Source organism: Tachyglossus aculeatus, chromosome 10, assembly GCF_015852505.1.
Source record: "Tachyglossus aculeatus isolate mTacAcu1 chromosome 10, mTacAcu1.pri, whole genome shotgun sequence".
Taxonomy (NCBI): Eukaryota; Metazoa; Chordata; class Mammalia; order Monotremata; family Tachyglossidae; genus Tachyglossus; species Tachyglossus aculeatus.
Genome location: NC_052075.1, coordinates 52,765,765 through 52,780,677, shown reverse-complemented (window position 1 = coordinate 52,780,677; position 14,913 = coordinate 52,765,765). Strand labels below are relative to the sequence as shown.

At 54.4% G+C, this 14,913-nt stretch overlaps 1 protein-coding gene across 1 annotated transcript in view; it reads right to left on the bottom strand.

Annotated features, from left to right (window-relative positions):
• Nucleotides 1-9,281: 9,281 nt before the first annotated feature.
• The window catches only part of TAMALIN (trafficking regulator and scaffold protein tamalin), a 7,407-nt gene continuing 1,775 nt past the window's right edge, over nt 9,282-14,913 (bottom strand). Inside the window, exons 2-8 of the mRNA XM_038752739.1 lie at nt 13,997-14,046; nt 12,517-12,571; nt 12,229-12,331; nt 11,504-11,597; nt 11,299-11,365; nt 10,864-10,930; nt 9,282-9,877 (exon numbers count right to left, since the gene is read on the bottom strand). Coding sequence (XP_038608667.1) covers nt 9,420-9,877; nt 10,864-10,930; nt 11,299-11,365; nt 11,504-11,597; nt 12,229-12,331; nt 12,517-12,571; nt 13,997-14,046 — 894 coding nt within the window. The 3' untranslated portion in view covers nt 9,282-9,419. The remainder of the gene's footprint in view (nt 9,878-10,863; nt 10,931-11,298; nt 11,366-11,503; nt 11,598-12,228; nt 12,332-12,516; nt 12,572-13,996; nt 14,047-14,913) is intronic.

Below are 14,913 nucleotides of genomic sequence, written 5' to 3'. Positions count from 1 at the left end.
ATACGATTGATTGATTGATTGACTTTGGGCAAGTCACTTAACTTCTCTGTGCCTCAGTTGCCTCATCTGTAAAATGGGAATTAAGACTGTGAGCCCCCTGTGGGGCAACCTGATCACCTTGTAGCCTCCCCAGCGCTTAGAACAGTGCTTCACACATAGTAAGCATTTAACAAACGCCATCGTTATTATTGGAGAAGCAGCATGGCTCAGTGGAAAGAGCCCGGGCTTTGGAGTCAGAGGTCATGGGTTCAATTCCCGGCTCCGCCAATTGTCAGCTGTGTGACTTTGGGCAACTCACATCACTTCTCTGGGCCTCAGTTCCCTCATCTGGAAAACGGGGATGAAGACTGTGAGCCTCCCGTGGGACCACCTGATCACCTTGTAACCTCCCCAGAGCTTAGAGCAGTGATTTGCACATAATAAGCGCTTAATAAATGCTATTATTACTATGATTATTATGATTATTATGATTATTAATAATAATAATCCCCCGGGCCTGGAATGCCCCCCCGGGCCTGGAATGCCCTCCCTCTGCCCCTCCGCCAAGCTAGCTCTCTTCCTCCCTTCAAGGCCCTGCTGAGAGCTCACCTCCTCCAGGAGGCCTTCCCACACTCAGCCCCTTCCTTCCTCTCCCCCTCGTCCCCCTCTCCATCCCCCCATCTTACCTCCTTCCCTTCCCCACAGCACCTGTATATATGTATATATGGTTGTACATATTTATTACCCTATTTATTTATTTATTTATTTTACTTGTACACATCTATCCTATTTATTTTATTTTGTTGGTATGTTTGGTTTTGTTCTCTGTCTCCCCCTTTTAGACTGTGAGCCCACTGTTGGGTAGGGACTGTCTCTATGTGTTGCCAATTTGTGCTTCCCAAGCGCTTAGTACAGTGCTCTGCACATAGTAAGCGCTCAATAAATACGATTGATGATGATGATGATGATGATGATGATTATTATTATTATTAAGGGTCAATTAGCAGGCCGCAAGGACCCGCTGGACCTCAGGTGCGGGGCTGCAGCGCCCTCTAGCGCTCCGGACTTGCATGTTCCATCACTAACTTCCCCGGCCAAGTGAGGCCGCTCCTTCAGCAGGCCGTCGTTCATTCAATCAATCATTCAATCGTATTTATTGAGCGCTTACTGTGTTCAGAGCACTGTACTAAGCGCTTGGGAAGTACAAGTTGGCAACACATAGAGGCGGTCCCTACCCAACAACGGGCTCACAGCCTAGAAGGGGGAGACGAACAACAAAACAAAACATGTGGACAGGTGTCAAAATCGTCAGAACAAACAGAATTATAGCTCTATGCACCTCATTAACAAAATAAATAGAATAGTAAATGTGTACCAGTAAAATAGGGTGATAAATCTGTACAAATTTTAGGAATAATAATAATGTTGGTATTTGTTAAATGCTCACTATGTACCAGCGCTTAGACCAGTGCTTTGCACATAGTAAGTGCTTAATAAATCAATCAATCGTATTTATTGAGCGCTTACTATGTGCAGAGCACTGTACTAAGCGCTTGGGAAGTACAAATTGGCAACATATAGAGACAGTCCCTACCCAACAGTGGGCTCATGCCATTATAATAATACCAGGCACTGTACTAAGCTCTTGCGGTGGGGGGGGAATACAAGCACATCAGGTTGGAGGCAGTCCCCAGCCCATATTCCCGCACTGTGAGCCCAGGACTGTGTCCAACCCCATCTGCTTGTATAATAATGATGGTATTTGTTAAGCGCTTACTATGTGCGAAGCACTGCTCTAAACAATGGGGGTGGGGATACAAGGTGATTGGGTTGTCCCACGGGGGCTCACAGTCTTAATCCTCATTTTCTAGATGAGGTAACTGAGGCACAGAGAAGTGAAGTGACTTGTCCAAAGTCACAAAGCTGACAAGTGACAAGTATCCACCCTACCGCTTAGGGAAGGGTCGAATGGCGTAGTGGAAAGAGCTGGGGCTTGGGAGTCAGAGGGTCGTGGATTCTAATATCGCCTCTGCTACTTTCATTCCTTCCTTCATTCATTCAATCATATTCATTGAGCGCTTACTGTGTGCAGAGCACCAAGTGCTTGGGAACTCCAATTCGGCAACAGAGACAATCCCTACCCAACGGGCTCACGGTCTAGAAGGGGGAGACAGATGACAAAACAAAGCAAAGTAAGTGGAAAAGCATCAATAGCATGTTGATGGCTTTGTTGTGTGACCGTGTGCAAGTTGCTTCACTCTTCTGGGCCTCAGCGACCTCATCTGTAATATGGGGACTGAGATCGTGAGCCCCACATGAAACAAGGACTGTGTCCAACACAATTTGCTTGTATTCACCCCAGCAATTAGTACAGTGCTTGGCACATAGTAAGCTAGACCGTTAGCCCGCTATTGGGTAGGGACCGTCTCTATATGTTGCCAACTTGTATTTCCCAAGTGCTTAGTACAGTGCTCTGCACACAGTAAGCGCTCAATTAATACGATTGAATGCATAGTAAGCGTTTATAATAATAATGGCATTTGTTAAGCGCTTACTATGTACCAAGCACTGTTCTATCAAATACCACAATTATTATTATTATTATTATTACAGTGCCTGGCACACAGCAAGTGCTTAACAAATCCCATCGTTATTATTATTCACCCTCCAGCTAGAAACCTGGGGGGTAGAGGCCTCCATCACCCCCGAATCACCGCTATGGAGGTTGGCACCTCGAGTAATCTGAATGTAGCCTTGGGAAGGAAGGCATGTTGCGACAGAGGGAGAGAGTCTTAGAGAAACACTGAGCTGAAGAGTGGCAGCAATTAAGTCTAACAGAAAGATTAAGGAACAGCATGGCCTAGTAGATAGAGCTCAGGCCTGGGATCAGAAGGACCTGGGTTCTAATCCCAGCTCTGCTGCCTGTTTGCTATGTGACCTTGGGTAAGTCACTTCACTTCCTCTATGCCTCAGTTCCCTCATTTGTAAAATGTGAAACAGGTCCTCTGTTCATCCTGATTTGCTTAGAACAGTGCCTGGCAACATAGTAAGTGCTTAACGAAACTACAGTTATTAATAGAAATCAGTCACTGGGCTGAATGGAGATAGGGAGATGGTATCTTACCTCCTTCCCCCTTCTCTCTCCTTGAGGTACAGAACTGGGGGAGATTGAGTCTGGAAAAAGGGACATCTGTAGGAACAGGAGACTCCAGGATTTCCGAGCCCCCTTACCTTATTATTTAAGCACTCACTCGTCTACGTGTCCATTTTTTCATTCTTCTACAAATTATTTAGCATCTGTCTTCCCTGCTAAACTGCAAACTGCTTGAAGACAGGGATCATGTTTTAATGCTATCCCCTCCCACATGATTAGTGCAATGCTCTGATTAAATGATTGAGGGAGAAAAGGAGAAGCAGCATCAGCCTCTCTCCTGGTCCCTTAAGCTGCAGCTGCTTCTGGGGTGCGTCGGACATCTGACTACATTCTCCTGAGGGGAGGAGGGAGAGTGGAGGGGGGTCCGTGGACTCAATGGTTTCTCTGCTGGGTTTTCAGCCTCCTTAGAAGATTCACGTCCTTCGTCTTCCTTCCACCACCCAAATCCCTCACTACTCCCCTCTATTTTTCCCCTCTCCTTCTTCTAGACTGCAAGCTCATTGTAGGTGGGAAACGTGCATGCTAATTCTGTCGTATCATCGTCTCCCAAGCTTTCAGCAGAGTACTTTGCACATGGTAAGTGCTCAGTAAATACCACTGACTGATTCTCCCCCTTCTCCCTTCCTCCCAGATCTCTCTCTACTCCCCTCTAACATCCCCCTCTCCTTCCTCCATTTATTCAATCATATTTATTGAGTGCTTGCGGTGTGCAGAGCACTGTACTAGACTCTTGGGAGAGGACAATATAACAATAAACAGACACATTCCCTGCCCACAAAGAGCTTACAGTCCAGAGGGGGAGACAGACATTAATAGAAAGAAACAAATGACATATGGACATAAGTTCTGTGGGGAGGGGAGGGATGAATAAAGGGAGCAGTAAGACTGTAGACTGTAAGCTCTTATGGATGGGGAACATGCCTAATTCTGCTGTCTTGTACTCTTCCAAGTGCTTAGAACAGTGCTCTGCACACAGTAAGCGCTCAATAAATACCACTGATTGATTCTCCCTGTTCTCCCTCTTCTCGGTTGGACCGGCATGGTGTAACGGTGGCGTGGTGTAATGGATAGAGCAGGGGCCTGGGAGCTAGAAAGTCAAGGATTCTAATCCCAGCTCTGCCACTTGTCTGCTGTATGACCTTGGGCAAGTCACTTCACTTTTCTGTGTGTCTGTGACCACGTCTGTAAAATGGGGATTGAGACCGTGAGCCCTGTACTAAGCGCTTGGGAAGTACAAGTTGGCAACATCTAGAGACAGTCCCTACCCTGTGAGCCCACTGTTGGGTAGGGACTGTCTCTATATGTTGCCAACTTGTACTTCCCAAGCGCTTAGTACAGTGCTCTGCACACAGTAAGCGCTCAATAAATACGATTGATGATGATGGTGAATGGGCTCACAGTCTAGAAGATGGGCTCACAGTCTAGTTGTACTCTCCCAAGCGCTTAGTACAGTGCCCTGCACACAGTAAGCGCTTAGTAAATAGGATTGATTGAGCCGAATGACTGCTTATCTACCTCCACATCAAACGGAAGCTTCTTACCCTTGTCTTAAAAGCTCACAGCTCACCCCCTCTCACTTTAAATCTCATTTCCTACTACAGTCATTCTACACTGTAAGCTCATTATGGGCAGGAAAGTGTTGGTTAATTGTTTTTTTTAATGGTATTTGTTAAGCATTTACTATATGCCAGGCACTGTACTGAGCACCTGGGTAGATCCAAGCTAATAGGGTTGGGCAAAGTCCATGTCTCACCTGGGGCTCACACTCTCAATCCCCATTTTATAGATGAGGTAATAGATACAGAGAAATAAAGTGACTTGCCCATGGTCACAGCAGACAAGTGGCAGAGTCAAGATTAGAATCCAGATCCTTCTGACTGCCAGGCTCGTGCTTGGAATACTGCACTCTCCCAAGTGCTTAGTAGAGTGCTCTGCGCAGAGTAAACGCTCTGTGCCTCCGTTACCTAATCTGTAAAATGGGGATTGAGAGTGTGAGCCCCATGCGGGACAACCTGATTACCTTGTATCCCCCCAGAGCTTAGAACGGTGGTTGGTGCAGAGTAAGTCCTTAACAAATACTATCATTATTAATAATAACAACCCAGCCCATTCACTCAGATCCTCCAATGCCAACCTGCTCACTATACCTAGATCTCATCGGTCTCACCACCGTCCCCTCACCTATATCTTCCCTCTGGCCTGAAGTTCCCTCCCCGCTCAAATACCACAGACCACCTCTCTCCCCACCTTCAAAACCCTCCTAAAATCCCATCTCCTCCAAGAGGCCTTCCCAGACTAAGCCACTATTTAATAATAATAATAATGATGGTATTTGTTAAGCGCTTACTAGGTGCAAAGCACTGTTCTAAGCGCTAAGGGGGATACAAGGTGATCAGGTTGTCCCACGGGGGGGGGGCTCACCGTCTTAATCCCCACTTTACAGATGAGGGAACTGAGGCTCAGAGAAGTGAAGTGACTTGCCCAAGGTCACACAGCAGACATGTGGCAGAGCCGGGATTCGAAACCATGACCTCTGACTCCAAAGCCCATGCTCATTCTAGACTGTGAGCACGCTGTTGGGTAGGGACCATCTCTATATGTTGCCAACTTGTACTTCCCAAGCGCTTAGTACAGTGCTCTGCACACAGTAAGCGCTCAATAAATACGATTGAATGAATCCCACTGAGCCATGCTGCTTCTATTTCCCCTACTCCCTCTCCATTCTGTGTCACCCTTGCATTTGGATTCAAATCTGGATCTCCACCCTCAGCCCCACAAGGACTCATGTCCCCATTTGTAATTTAAGGTCTCTTGCTAAGCTCACCGTGGGCAGAGAATGACCAACTCTGTTGCCTTGTCCTCTCCCAGGCACTTAGTACGGTGCTCTGCGCCCAGTAAGTGCTCAATAAATACCGCTGATTGACTGACTGACCCCAACCTGGATAAGCATGAGCTTGTCAGGAAAGGGGAGGCAACCTGAGTTTTATAGATAGTCCAAGTCTCTCCTGCTCAGAGATCTCTCCAGGGTGTGGATAAACGGTCTCTACCATCTTAGAGAAGCAGCGTGGCGCAGTGGAAAGAGCTCGGGCTTTGGAGTCAGAGGTCATGGGTTCAAATCCCGGCTCCACCAATTGTCAGCTGTGTGACTCCGGGGAAGTCACTTCTCTGGGCCTCAGTTACCGCATCTGTAAAATGGGGATTAGGACTGTGAGCCCCGCCATCAATCAATCAATCAATCAATCGTATTTATTGAGCGCTTACTATGTGCAGAGCACTGTACTAAGCGCTTGGGAAGTACAAATTGGCATCACATAGAGACAGTCCCTACCCAACAGTGGGCTCACAGTCTAAAAGGGGGAGACAGAGAACAGAACCAAACATACCAACAAAATAAAATAAGTAGGATAGAAATGTACAAGTAAAATAAATAAATAAATAAATAAATAGAGTAATAAATATGTACAACCATATATACATATATACAGGTGCTGTGGGGAAGGGAAGGAGGTAAGATGGGGGGATGGAGAGGGGGACGAGGGGAGAGGAAAGAAGGGGCTCAGTCTGGGAAGGCCTCCTGGAGGAGGTGAGCTCTCAGCAGGGCCTTGAAGGGAGTAAGAGAGCTAGCTTGGCGGATGGGCAGAGGGAGGGCATTCCAGGCCCGGGGGATGACGTGGGCCGGGGGTCGATGGCGGGACAGGTAAGAGCGAGGTACAGTGAGGAGATTAGTGGTGGAGGAGCGGAGGGTGCGGGCTGGGCTGGAGAAGGAGAGAAGGGAGGTGAGGTAGGAGGGGGCGAGGTGATGGAGAGCCTTGAAGCCCAGGGTGAGGAGTTTCTGCTTGATGCGCAGATTGATCGGTAGCCATTGGAGGTTTTTGAGGAGGGGAGTAATATGTCCAGAGCGTTTCTGGACAAAGATAATCCGGGCAGCAGCATGAAGTATGGATTGAAGTGGAGAGAGACACGAGGATGGGAGATCAGAGAGAAGGCTAGTGCAGTAGTCCAGACGGGATAGGTCATGGTCACCTTGTAACCTCTACAGTGTTTTGCACATAGTAAGCACTTAATAAATGCCATCATCATTATTATCATTATCTTTGTTCTCCTTCCTGGTTCTCCCACTGCTGCTTGTGTGGGAACTTTTCTTTTTCCTCGGCTCTAATCACGATCTCATGCTGCAGCCATGAGTACATCGACCAGTTCTACCCCATTCTGCGGCTCGGCCGGTCTGACCCCCAGCTTTTCTTCGGAAGCAGAGCGAGGTTCTTGCTCTGGATGGGATCCCCAGGCCCACCCGGCCGCTACCCGGTGGCCTAGCAGACAGGACCCTCGCCCCTTGATCGGGTCGTAGTGACTGCAGGGATGGGTGGGCGAGAAGATGAGCTGGCAGAAGAGGCAGAGGCCTAGTCGGGGGTGGGAGAGTGTGGCCCCGGGAGGACGAGATCTCCTTTTCCGCCCCGTCCCCTCCCCCGAGTTAATTTTAAATCCTCTCGGCTCCGGTGTTAGTCATTCACCATCACCCACGTACACGGTCAGGAGCAGGAGCTGTCGTGGGGCTTGCTGGCTGCTGAGGCGAGAGGTGTCCTCACAACTCCCCCCCCCGGGGATTTTTCACGAGGCCCCCCACTCCGTTGCTAAGACAGCGCTGTGCTGCTCCCCAGAGCTGGCTGCACGGCCGGCCTCAGGGCAAGGCCCCATTTTCTGGAATGAGGAGAAGGGGGCTTTCCCAGCTTAAAAATAATAGTAGTAATTATGGTATTTGTTGAGCGCTGACTATATGCCAGGCACTGTTCTAAGTGCTGGGGTGGATCCAAGCACATCGAGATGGATTCAGTCCCTGTCCCAAGTTAGGCTCGCAATCCCCAACCCCACTTTACAGATGAGGTCACTGAGGCCCAGAGAATAATAATAATAATGGTATTTGTTAATAATAATGGTATTTGTTAAGCGCTTACTATGTGCAAAGCACTGTTCTAAGCACTGGGAAGGTTACAAGGCGATCAGGTTGTCCCACGCGGGGCTCACAGTTTTAATCCCCATTTTCCAGATGAGGGAACTGAGGCACAGAGAAGTTAAGTGACTTGCCCAGAGTCACACAGCTGGTGGAGCTGGGATTTGAACCCATGACCTCTGACTCCAAAGCCATTGCTCTTTCCACTGAGCCACGCTGCTTCTCTGTAATAATAATAATAATAATAATAATAATGATGAGGGCATTTGTTAAGCACTTACTGTATGCCAAGCACTGTTCTATTCATTCAATCGTATTTATTGAGTACTTACTGTGGGCAGAGCACTGTACTAAGCGCTTGGGAAGCAGAAGTTGGCAACATATAGAGACGGTGCCTACCCAACTGTGGGCTCACAGTCTAGAAAGGGGAGAAGTGACTTCTAGTGAAGTGACTGGCCCAAGGCCACCCAGCAGGCGAGTGGCAGAGCTGGGATTAGAACCCATGACCTTCAGACTCCCAATCCGTGCTGCTTGGGTGGGCATTTCGAGGATGGTCAGCAGCTGAGGGGGCCGAGGGGAGGGGAGAGGGAGGTCTGCCTTCTCCCCATCTCAAGCCCCCTCCCCACGCCCCAGCCCCACCCACCCCCCCAAGGCAGGGCAGCTGTGCAAACAAAGAGGCGGGGGAGGAGGCTCAGGAAACGTCCACAGCCCCCCAACCCCGCCCGGCCAACGCTCTGCAGAAACGCGGGGAGGGGGGGCTCGGTTACACAAATTCTGGGGGAGGGTCACGTTTTGTTGGTGTGTTTGGTTTTGTTCCCTGTCTCCCCCTTTTAGACTGTGAGCCCACTGTTGGGTAGGGCCCGTCTCTAGCTGTTGCCAACCTGTACTTCCCAAGCGCTTAGTCCAGTGTTCTGCACACAGTAAGCGCTCAATAAATACGATTGATGATGATAACCAGCCGGGGAGGGGGGCTGTTTACAGTCCCCCCCCCCACACACACACATACACGCAACGCACACAGAGATGCAAAAATCCCCAAAAGGTTTATCTCGTTTGCTCCAAAGCGCAACAAGTTGGGAAGAAGTGGTACAGTCCATTCTCACCGCCCTCTAGCCCCTGTGTCCTCCACACCCGTCGAAGGGGGGGGTGGGATCGGGTGGTGCCCCCCCCCCCCCCCCGCAGCAGGGGAGAGGGGCTGACAAGGGGCCGGGGGTGGGGTGGGGTGTCAGGAAGCCGGTCCCCCCCACGTCCCACCCGCCAGGCCCAAGGCACTGCAGTCCGGCCCCCGCAGCCCTGAATGAATAAATAAATAAATAGACGAGGGTCCCGGCCCCGGGGCTACAGCTGGCTCTCCTCCTCCTCCAGGGAGCGGTTCAGTCCCGGGATGAACTTGAGCAGGCGGCGACGGAAGCTCTTGTACTTGGGCTTGCGGGGGCCGGCCGGGCCTGGGTCCCGCGGCTCCAGCCACAGTTGGATGCGGGCGGCGGTGGCGGTGGCGGTGGGCCCCCCGCCCTCCGGGCCGGGGCCCCCGCACTTGAGGCTGGCGCTGCGGGTGAGGAGCGGCGGGGCCCGGGCCGGGGGCGGGGGCGGCGCCTCGGGGGTCCCCGCCGCCCCGAAGAAGCAGGTGTGATAGACGGCCTCGTCGGCGTCGTTGGGGCGGGGGTCCCCGCCGCCCGGGGCGATGGAGGCCAGCATGGGGCCGAAGGGCAGGGAGCGCGGGAGCAGGCCGGCGCCGTACAAGCAGGAACGCACGGACTCCAGCGTGTCGTAGATGGTCGGGTCCTTCACCACCAGGCCTAAAAAAGACACAGACACACCGGCGGAGGGTGGCGGGGGGAGACCGGGCCCGTGGGCGGTGGGCCTGGGCACGGGGGAGATGGAGGCCGGCCTGGCTGGGGGCGAGGAGAGGTGGGCGCTGCCAGGGAAGGGGAGGGAGAGGCTGGCAGAGGGCAGGGTGCGGGGACAGAGACGGGGGCTGCCATGGGCAAGGGTGCGGAGAGAGATGGGGGCTGCCATGGAAGGGGAGGGAGGGGGCTGCCATGGGCAAGGGTGGGGAGAGACGGGGGCTGCCATGGGCAAGGGTGGGGAGAGAGACGGGGGCTGCCCTGGAAGGGGAGGGAGGGGGCTGGCATAGGCCAGGGTGGGGAGAGAGACGGGGGCTGCCCTGGAAGGGGAGGGAGGGGGCTGGCATAGGCCAGGGTGGGGAGAGAGACGGGGGCTGCCCTGGAAGGGGAGGGAGGGGGGCTGCCACGGGAGGGGAGGGAGGGGACTGGCATAGGCCAGGGTGGGAAGAGAGACGGGGGCTGCCCTGGAAGGAGAGGGAGGGGGCTGGCATAGGCCAGGGTGGGGAGAGAGACGGGGGCTGCCCTGGAAGGGGAGGGAGGGAGGGGGCTGGCATAGGCCAGGGTGGGGAGAGAGACGGGGGCTGCCCTGGAAGGGGAGGGAGGGAGGGGGCTGGCATAGGCCAGGGTGGGGAGAGAGATGGGGGCTGCCCTGGAAGGGGAGGGAGGGACGGGGACTGCCACGGGCAAGGGTGGGGAGAGAGACAGGGGCTGCCTTAGGCGAAGGCGGGGAGAGGCGGACAGATGGTTGGCATAGGCACGCCTAGCTCTCGGTGCTCTGTGGGAGAGGGCAAGTGGACTCTCTCGCCCCCCCCACTTCCATATTATTCCTCCCTGAGGGGGAGGGGGAGAAGGAGAGTCTCTGGCATCCCTGGTTGGGGTTGGGGGAGCCCTGCAGGGGTGAGAGACGGCCCAGCTGCCTGGCCCCCTCCCCAACTCACCATGTACCAATCGCTGCTCCTGGACCATGAGCGAGCGGTATTCCCCCCACTTCTCATACAGGGTTTGCTGCAAAGGAGAGGGGCTGGGTTAGGTTAGGAGAAGCAGCGTGGCTCAGTGGAAAGAGCCCGGGCTTGGGAGTCAGAGGACATGGGTTCAAATCCCAGCTCTGCCAATTGTCAGCTGTGTGACTTTGGGCATATCACTTCACTTCTCTGGGCCTCAGTTACCTCATCTGGAAAATGGGGATGAAGACTGTGAGCCCCCTGTGGGACAACCTGATCACCTTGTAACCTCCCCGGCGCTTAGAACAGTGCTTTGCACATAGTAAGCGCTTAATAAATGCCATCATCATTATTATTATTAGGCAGCACCAGAGCGGGGGGAGCCCCGTTACACCCGGGATGGAAGCGGGATTTCCCAGCCCGCGCTCCTACCTTCAAGTACTGGAGGCGCGCTTCCAGCTCTGCCTTCCGGATGGCGGTGCCGTACACAGTCTCCAGCCTGGGGGGCAGGAGGGGTGGATGAGGGAGCCGGGCTGATCCCCCTCCCCTTTCCTCCCCCTGCTCCCAGCTGTTGTTTCCCACCCCTCCACTCCCCACCTCTCTGCTGCTTTCACCACCTTCCAGGCGCCAGGCCTACCTTAACACGTTGCCCGAGGCCTTGATGATCTCCACAATCTCCCTGTGCCGGATTCCGCTCACATTGAGTCCGTTCACACTGGCGATGGTGTCTCCTACAACGGACACCACGTCCTCAGCCTCGGGGACCTGAGGGCCAGGACCCCTACCTCCCCCTCAGCCCCACACCTCCCTCTTCTCACACTCTTTGTGGTGGGAGGAGAGGGAAGAGAAGGGTCAAGCCATGGCGGGGACTGTTGTCCCTCTCCCATGGGGTCTGTGGAGCTGCAGGCCCAGGCCGGGTGGGGCCCGAGGCCCCCTCACTCCAGTGGCTTCTGGTATTTGTTAAGTGCTTACTATGCACCAGGCCCTGTTCTAAGCACTGGGGTAATTGGGTTGGATTGAGAGAAGCAGCGTGGCTCAGTGGAAAGAGCACGGGTTTTGGAGTCAGACGCCACAGGTTCAGATCCCTGCTCCGCCAACTGTCAGCTGTGTGACTCTGGGCAAGTCCCTTCACTTCTCTAGGCCTCAGTTACCTCATCTGCAAAATGGGGATTAAGACTGTGAGCCCCCCGTGGGAGAACCTGATCAGCTTGTATCTACCCAGCGCTTAGAACAGTGCTTTGCACATAGTAAGCGCTTAATAAATGCCATCATTATTATTAGTTTTGCCTTCAGTGATTGGTGGGAGGGGGCATCCTGGGGTCCCTCGCCCCCACCACTGCCCAGGCCAGACCCCGCTCTCACCGGGTGTGAGCCCCGCCAGCTGGGCCGGGCTGGCCTCGTGCACGCGGCACACGAAGGTGACCATCTCCACACAACGCTCCTCCCGGTGATGGAGCCCGTAGGTCTGCAGGGCGACACTGATCGTCATCCCCATCCCGTCCCCCAGCCCCGGGGCCCTCAAGCTCCGTTCCAAAGCCCCCAACCCCCAAGCGGTAGCTGAGCCCCGTGGGGTTGCTTGGACACAGGTTCCTCTTCACCCCCACAGTGAGGGACCCCGTGCCCCCCTCCTGGCCCCCCTCCACGGCTGACCTGGATCTCAAAGCCGAAGGCCTCATTCTCCTCCTTCTCCAGAGTGAGCAGCTTCCTGTAGGAACGAAGTGGGGGCTGTAGCCACCTGGACCCCCGGCTGTTCTCCCCACTCCCCACCTAGTTATTATTATTTTATAACAATATTAGTAATAACAGTGTTGGTATTTGTTAAGCGCTTACTATGTGCCAAGCACTGTAACAACAATTGTGTGCCAGGCCCCGTACTAAGCGCTGGGGTAGACGCAAGAAAATCCAGTTGGACACAGCCCCTGTCCGACAAGGGGCTCGCAGTCTTAATCCCCGTTTTACAGATGAAGAAACTGAGGCACAGAGAAGTGAAGCAACTTGTCCAAAGGTCACAGCAGACCAGTGGCAGAGTCGGTATTAGAACCCGGGTCCTCTGATTCCCAGGCCCGTGCTCTATCCACCACGAGGCCAGAGGGAGGAGGAAAGATCTAGGCTGGGGGAGTGTACTGAGAGTGAACCCGGGCACCTCTCCAGTCTGGGCTCCCGGCTGCCCCGGGCCCACTAGTGCTTGGGGCTCCATGCAGTCCATCACCCAGGTCACCCAGGCAGCCACAGCAGGGGGACCCGGGGCCCGGCATGACTCAAATCCGCTGATGATAATGTGGATGTGTGGATTTCCCCCCCTGAATTTCCCCCCCTCCCCCTCCGGGGGCTTCCCCCCCTTCTCCTACCCAGGAGATGACTACCCTACCATAGGCGGAGTGTCCCCGGGTATGACAGCAGCAGCAGGAGGAGGAGGAGGGTTTGGGCTGGCAGGGGAGATGGTGAAGAAAGGATGGGATGGGGGGAGAAGGAGGGGCTGGGTCGTGGGAGAAGGTGAAGGAAGGATAAGGGTGAGGAAGAGGGATGGGTTGGGGGAGAGGGAGGAGGAGGGATGGGGTGGGGGAGAGGGAGAAGAAGGGATGGGGTGAAGGAGTGAGAGGGAGGAGGGATAGGGTGGAGGAGGTGGAAGAGGGATGGGGTGGTGGAGGAGGAGGAGGAAGAGGGATGGGGTGGTGGAGGAGGAGGAGGAGGAGGAGGGATGGGGTGGAGGAGAAGGAAAAGGAGGAAGAGGGATGGGGTGGGGGAGAGGGAGAAGGAGGGATGGGGTGGAAGAGTGAGAGGGAGGAGAGATGGGGTGGAGGAGGAGGTGGAAGAGGGATGGGGTGGTGGAGGAGGAGGAAAAGGAGGAAGAGGGATGGGGTGGGGGAGAGGGAGAAGGAGGAACAGGGTCAGAAGAAGGAGGAGGAAGAAAGTTCCAAAGAAGCCACAGCTAGGATCCCCGAACCCCGACCAACTCTGACCCCTGAGCCAAGGAACACGACACCCCAGTCCTTCCCCCTCCATCCCCAACCCAGAGGGCCCGGGGGAGGACGAAGAAGGTTGGGGGAAGGAAAGGGTCACCCTGCATGAACCCCCGACCCTTTCCTCCCGGGGCTCCCCCTCCTCCTCCTCCCCCGGGCAGGCCTCTCACCGGTGCTGCTCCGGGGACGGGCTGAGGCTCCTCCAGCGGGGTCCAGACCTCTGGGGAGGATGTGATCACATCACACGGACAGGACAGGACAGGACGGGACGGGACAGCACAGGGCAGGGCGTCAGCACGGGACCCCCAACAGACCCCCCTCCCCCAGATCCGCATCCCCCCTGGCTCCTTCCCCTATCTTTGTCCGCAGTCCGGGCCACCCCGGGGGAACCCCCTCCCCTCTTAGCCTCCTTCCTGGAGCCCCCCACCCTCCTCCCGAGCAGGGCAGGCCCCAGACCCCTTGCAGAAGTTGGACCACTAAGACTCAGGGCGAAGGCTCCCCCTCCCCTCTCCCCCTCCTCGCTCCAGAACATCTGTTCTCATCCCAACGCTACATCTGCCTTGCCCAGATGAGTCCCCCCACCCCCGCCCCCTCAGATGTCTTCCCCTCCCACCCCCCTGTTTTGTTGTCTGTCTCCCCCTTCTAGACTCTGAGCCCGTTGTTGGGTAGGGACCGCCTCTTTATGTTGCCGACTTGTACTTCCCAAGCGCTTAGTACAGTGCTCTGCCCCCAGTAAGCGCTCAATAAACACGACTGAATGACTGCTGATGTAAATTCTGGGTGTGTGTTTGCAAGACCGTGTCTACCAACTTTGCTGTATTGTACTCCCCCAAGAGCTTAGTACAGTGCTCTGCACACAGTAAGTGCTCGAGGAGATTGACTTTTTTAGGGGGGCCGCTTTGATGGGCAATTCCAGATTCAGGCCCCCGGGGCTTCCAGCCGCGGGGCCCTGCCGCTTCCAACCCAGATGCAGTCCGCCCAGCTGGGGCGGCTCCACGAGCATATTTAAAAATTGTTTTTTTCCTCCTTTTGGAACCAAAAAAAAAGAAGTCTCTAAACTACGCCCTGTCTCTTGGCGGGATGGACA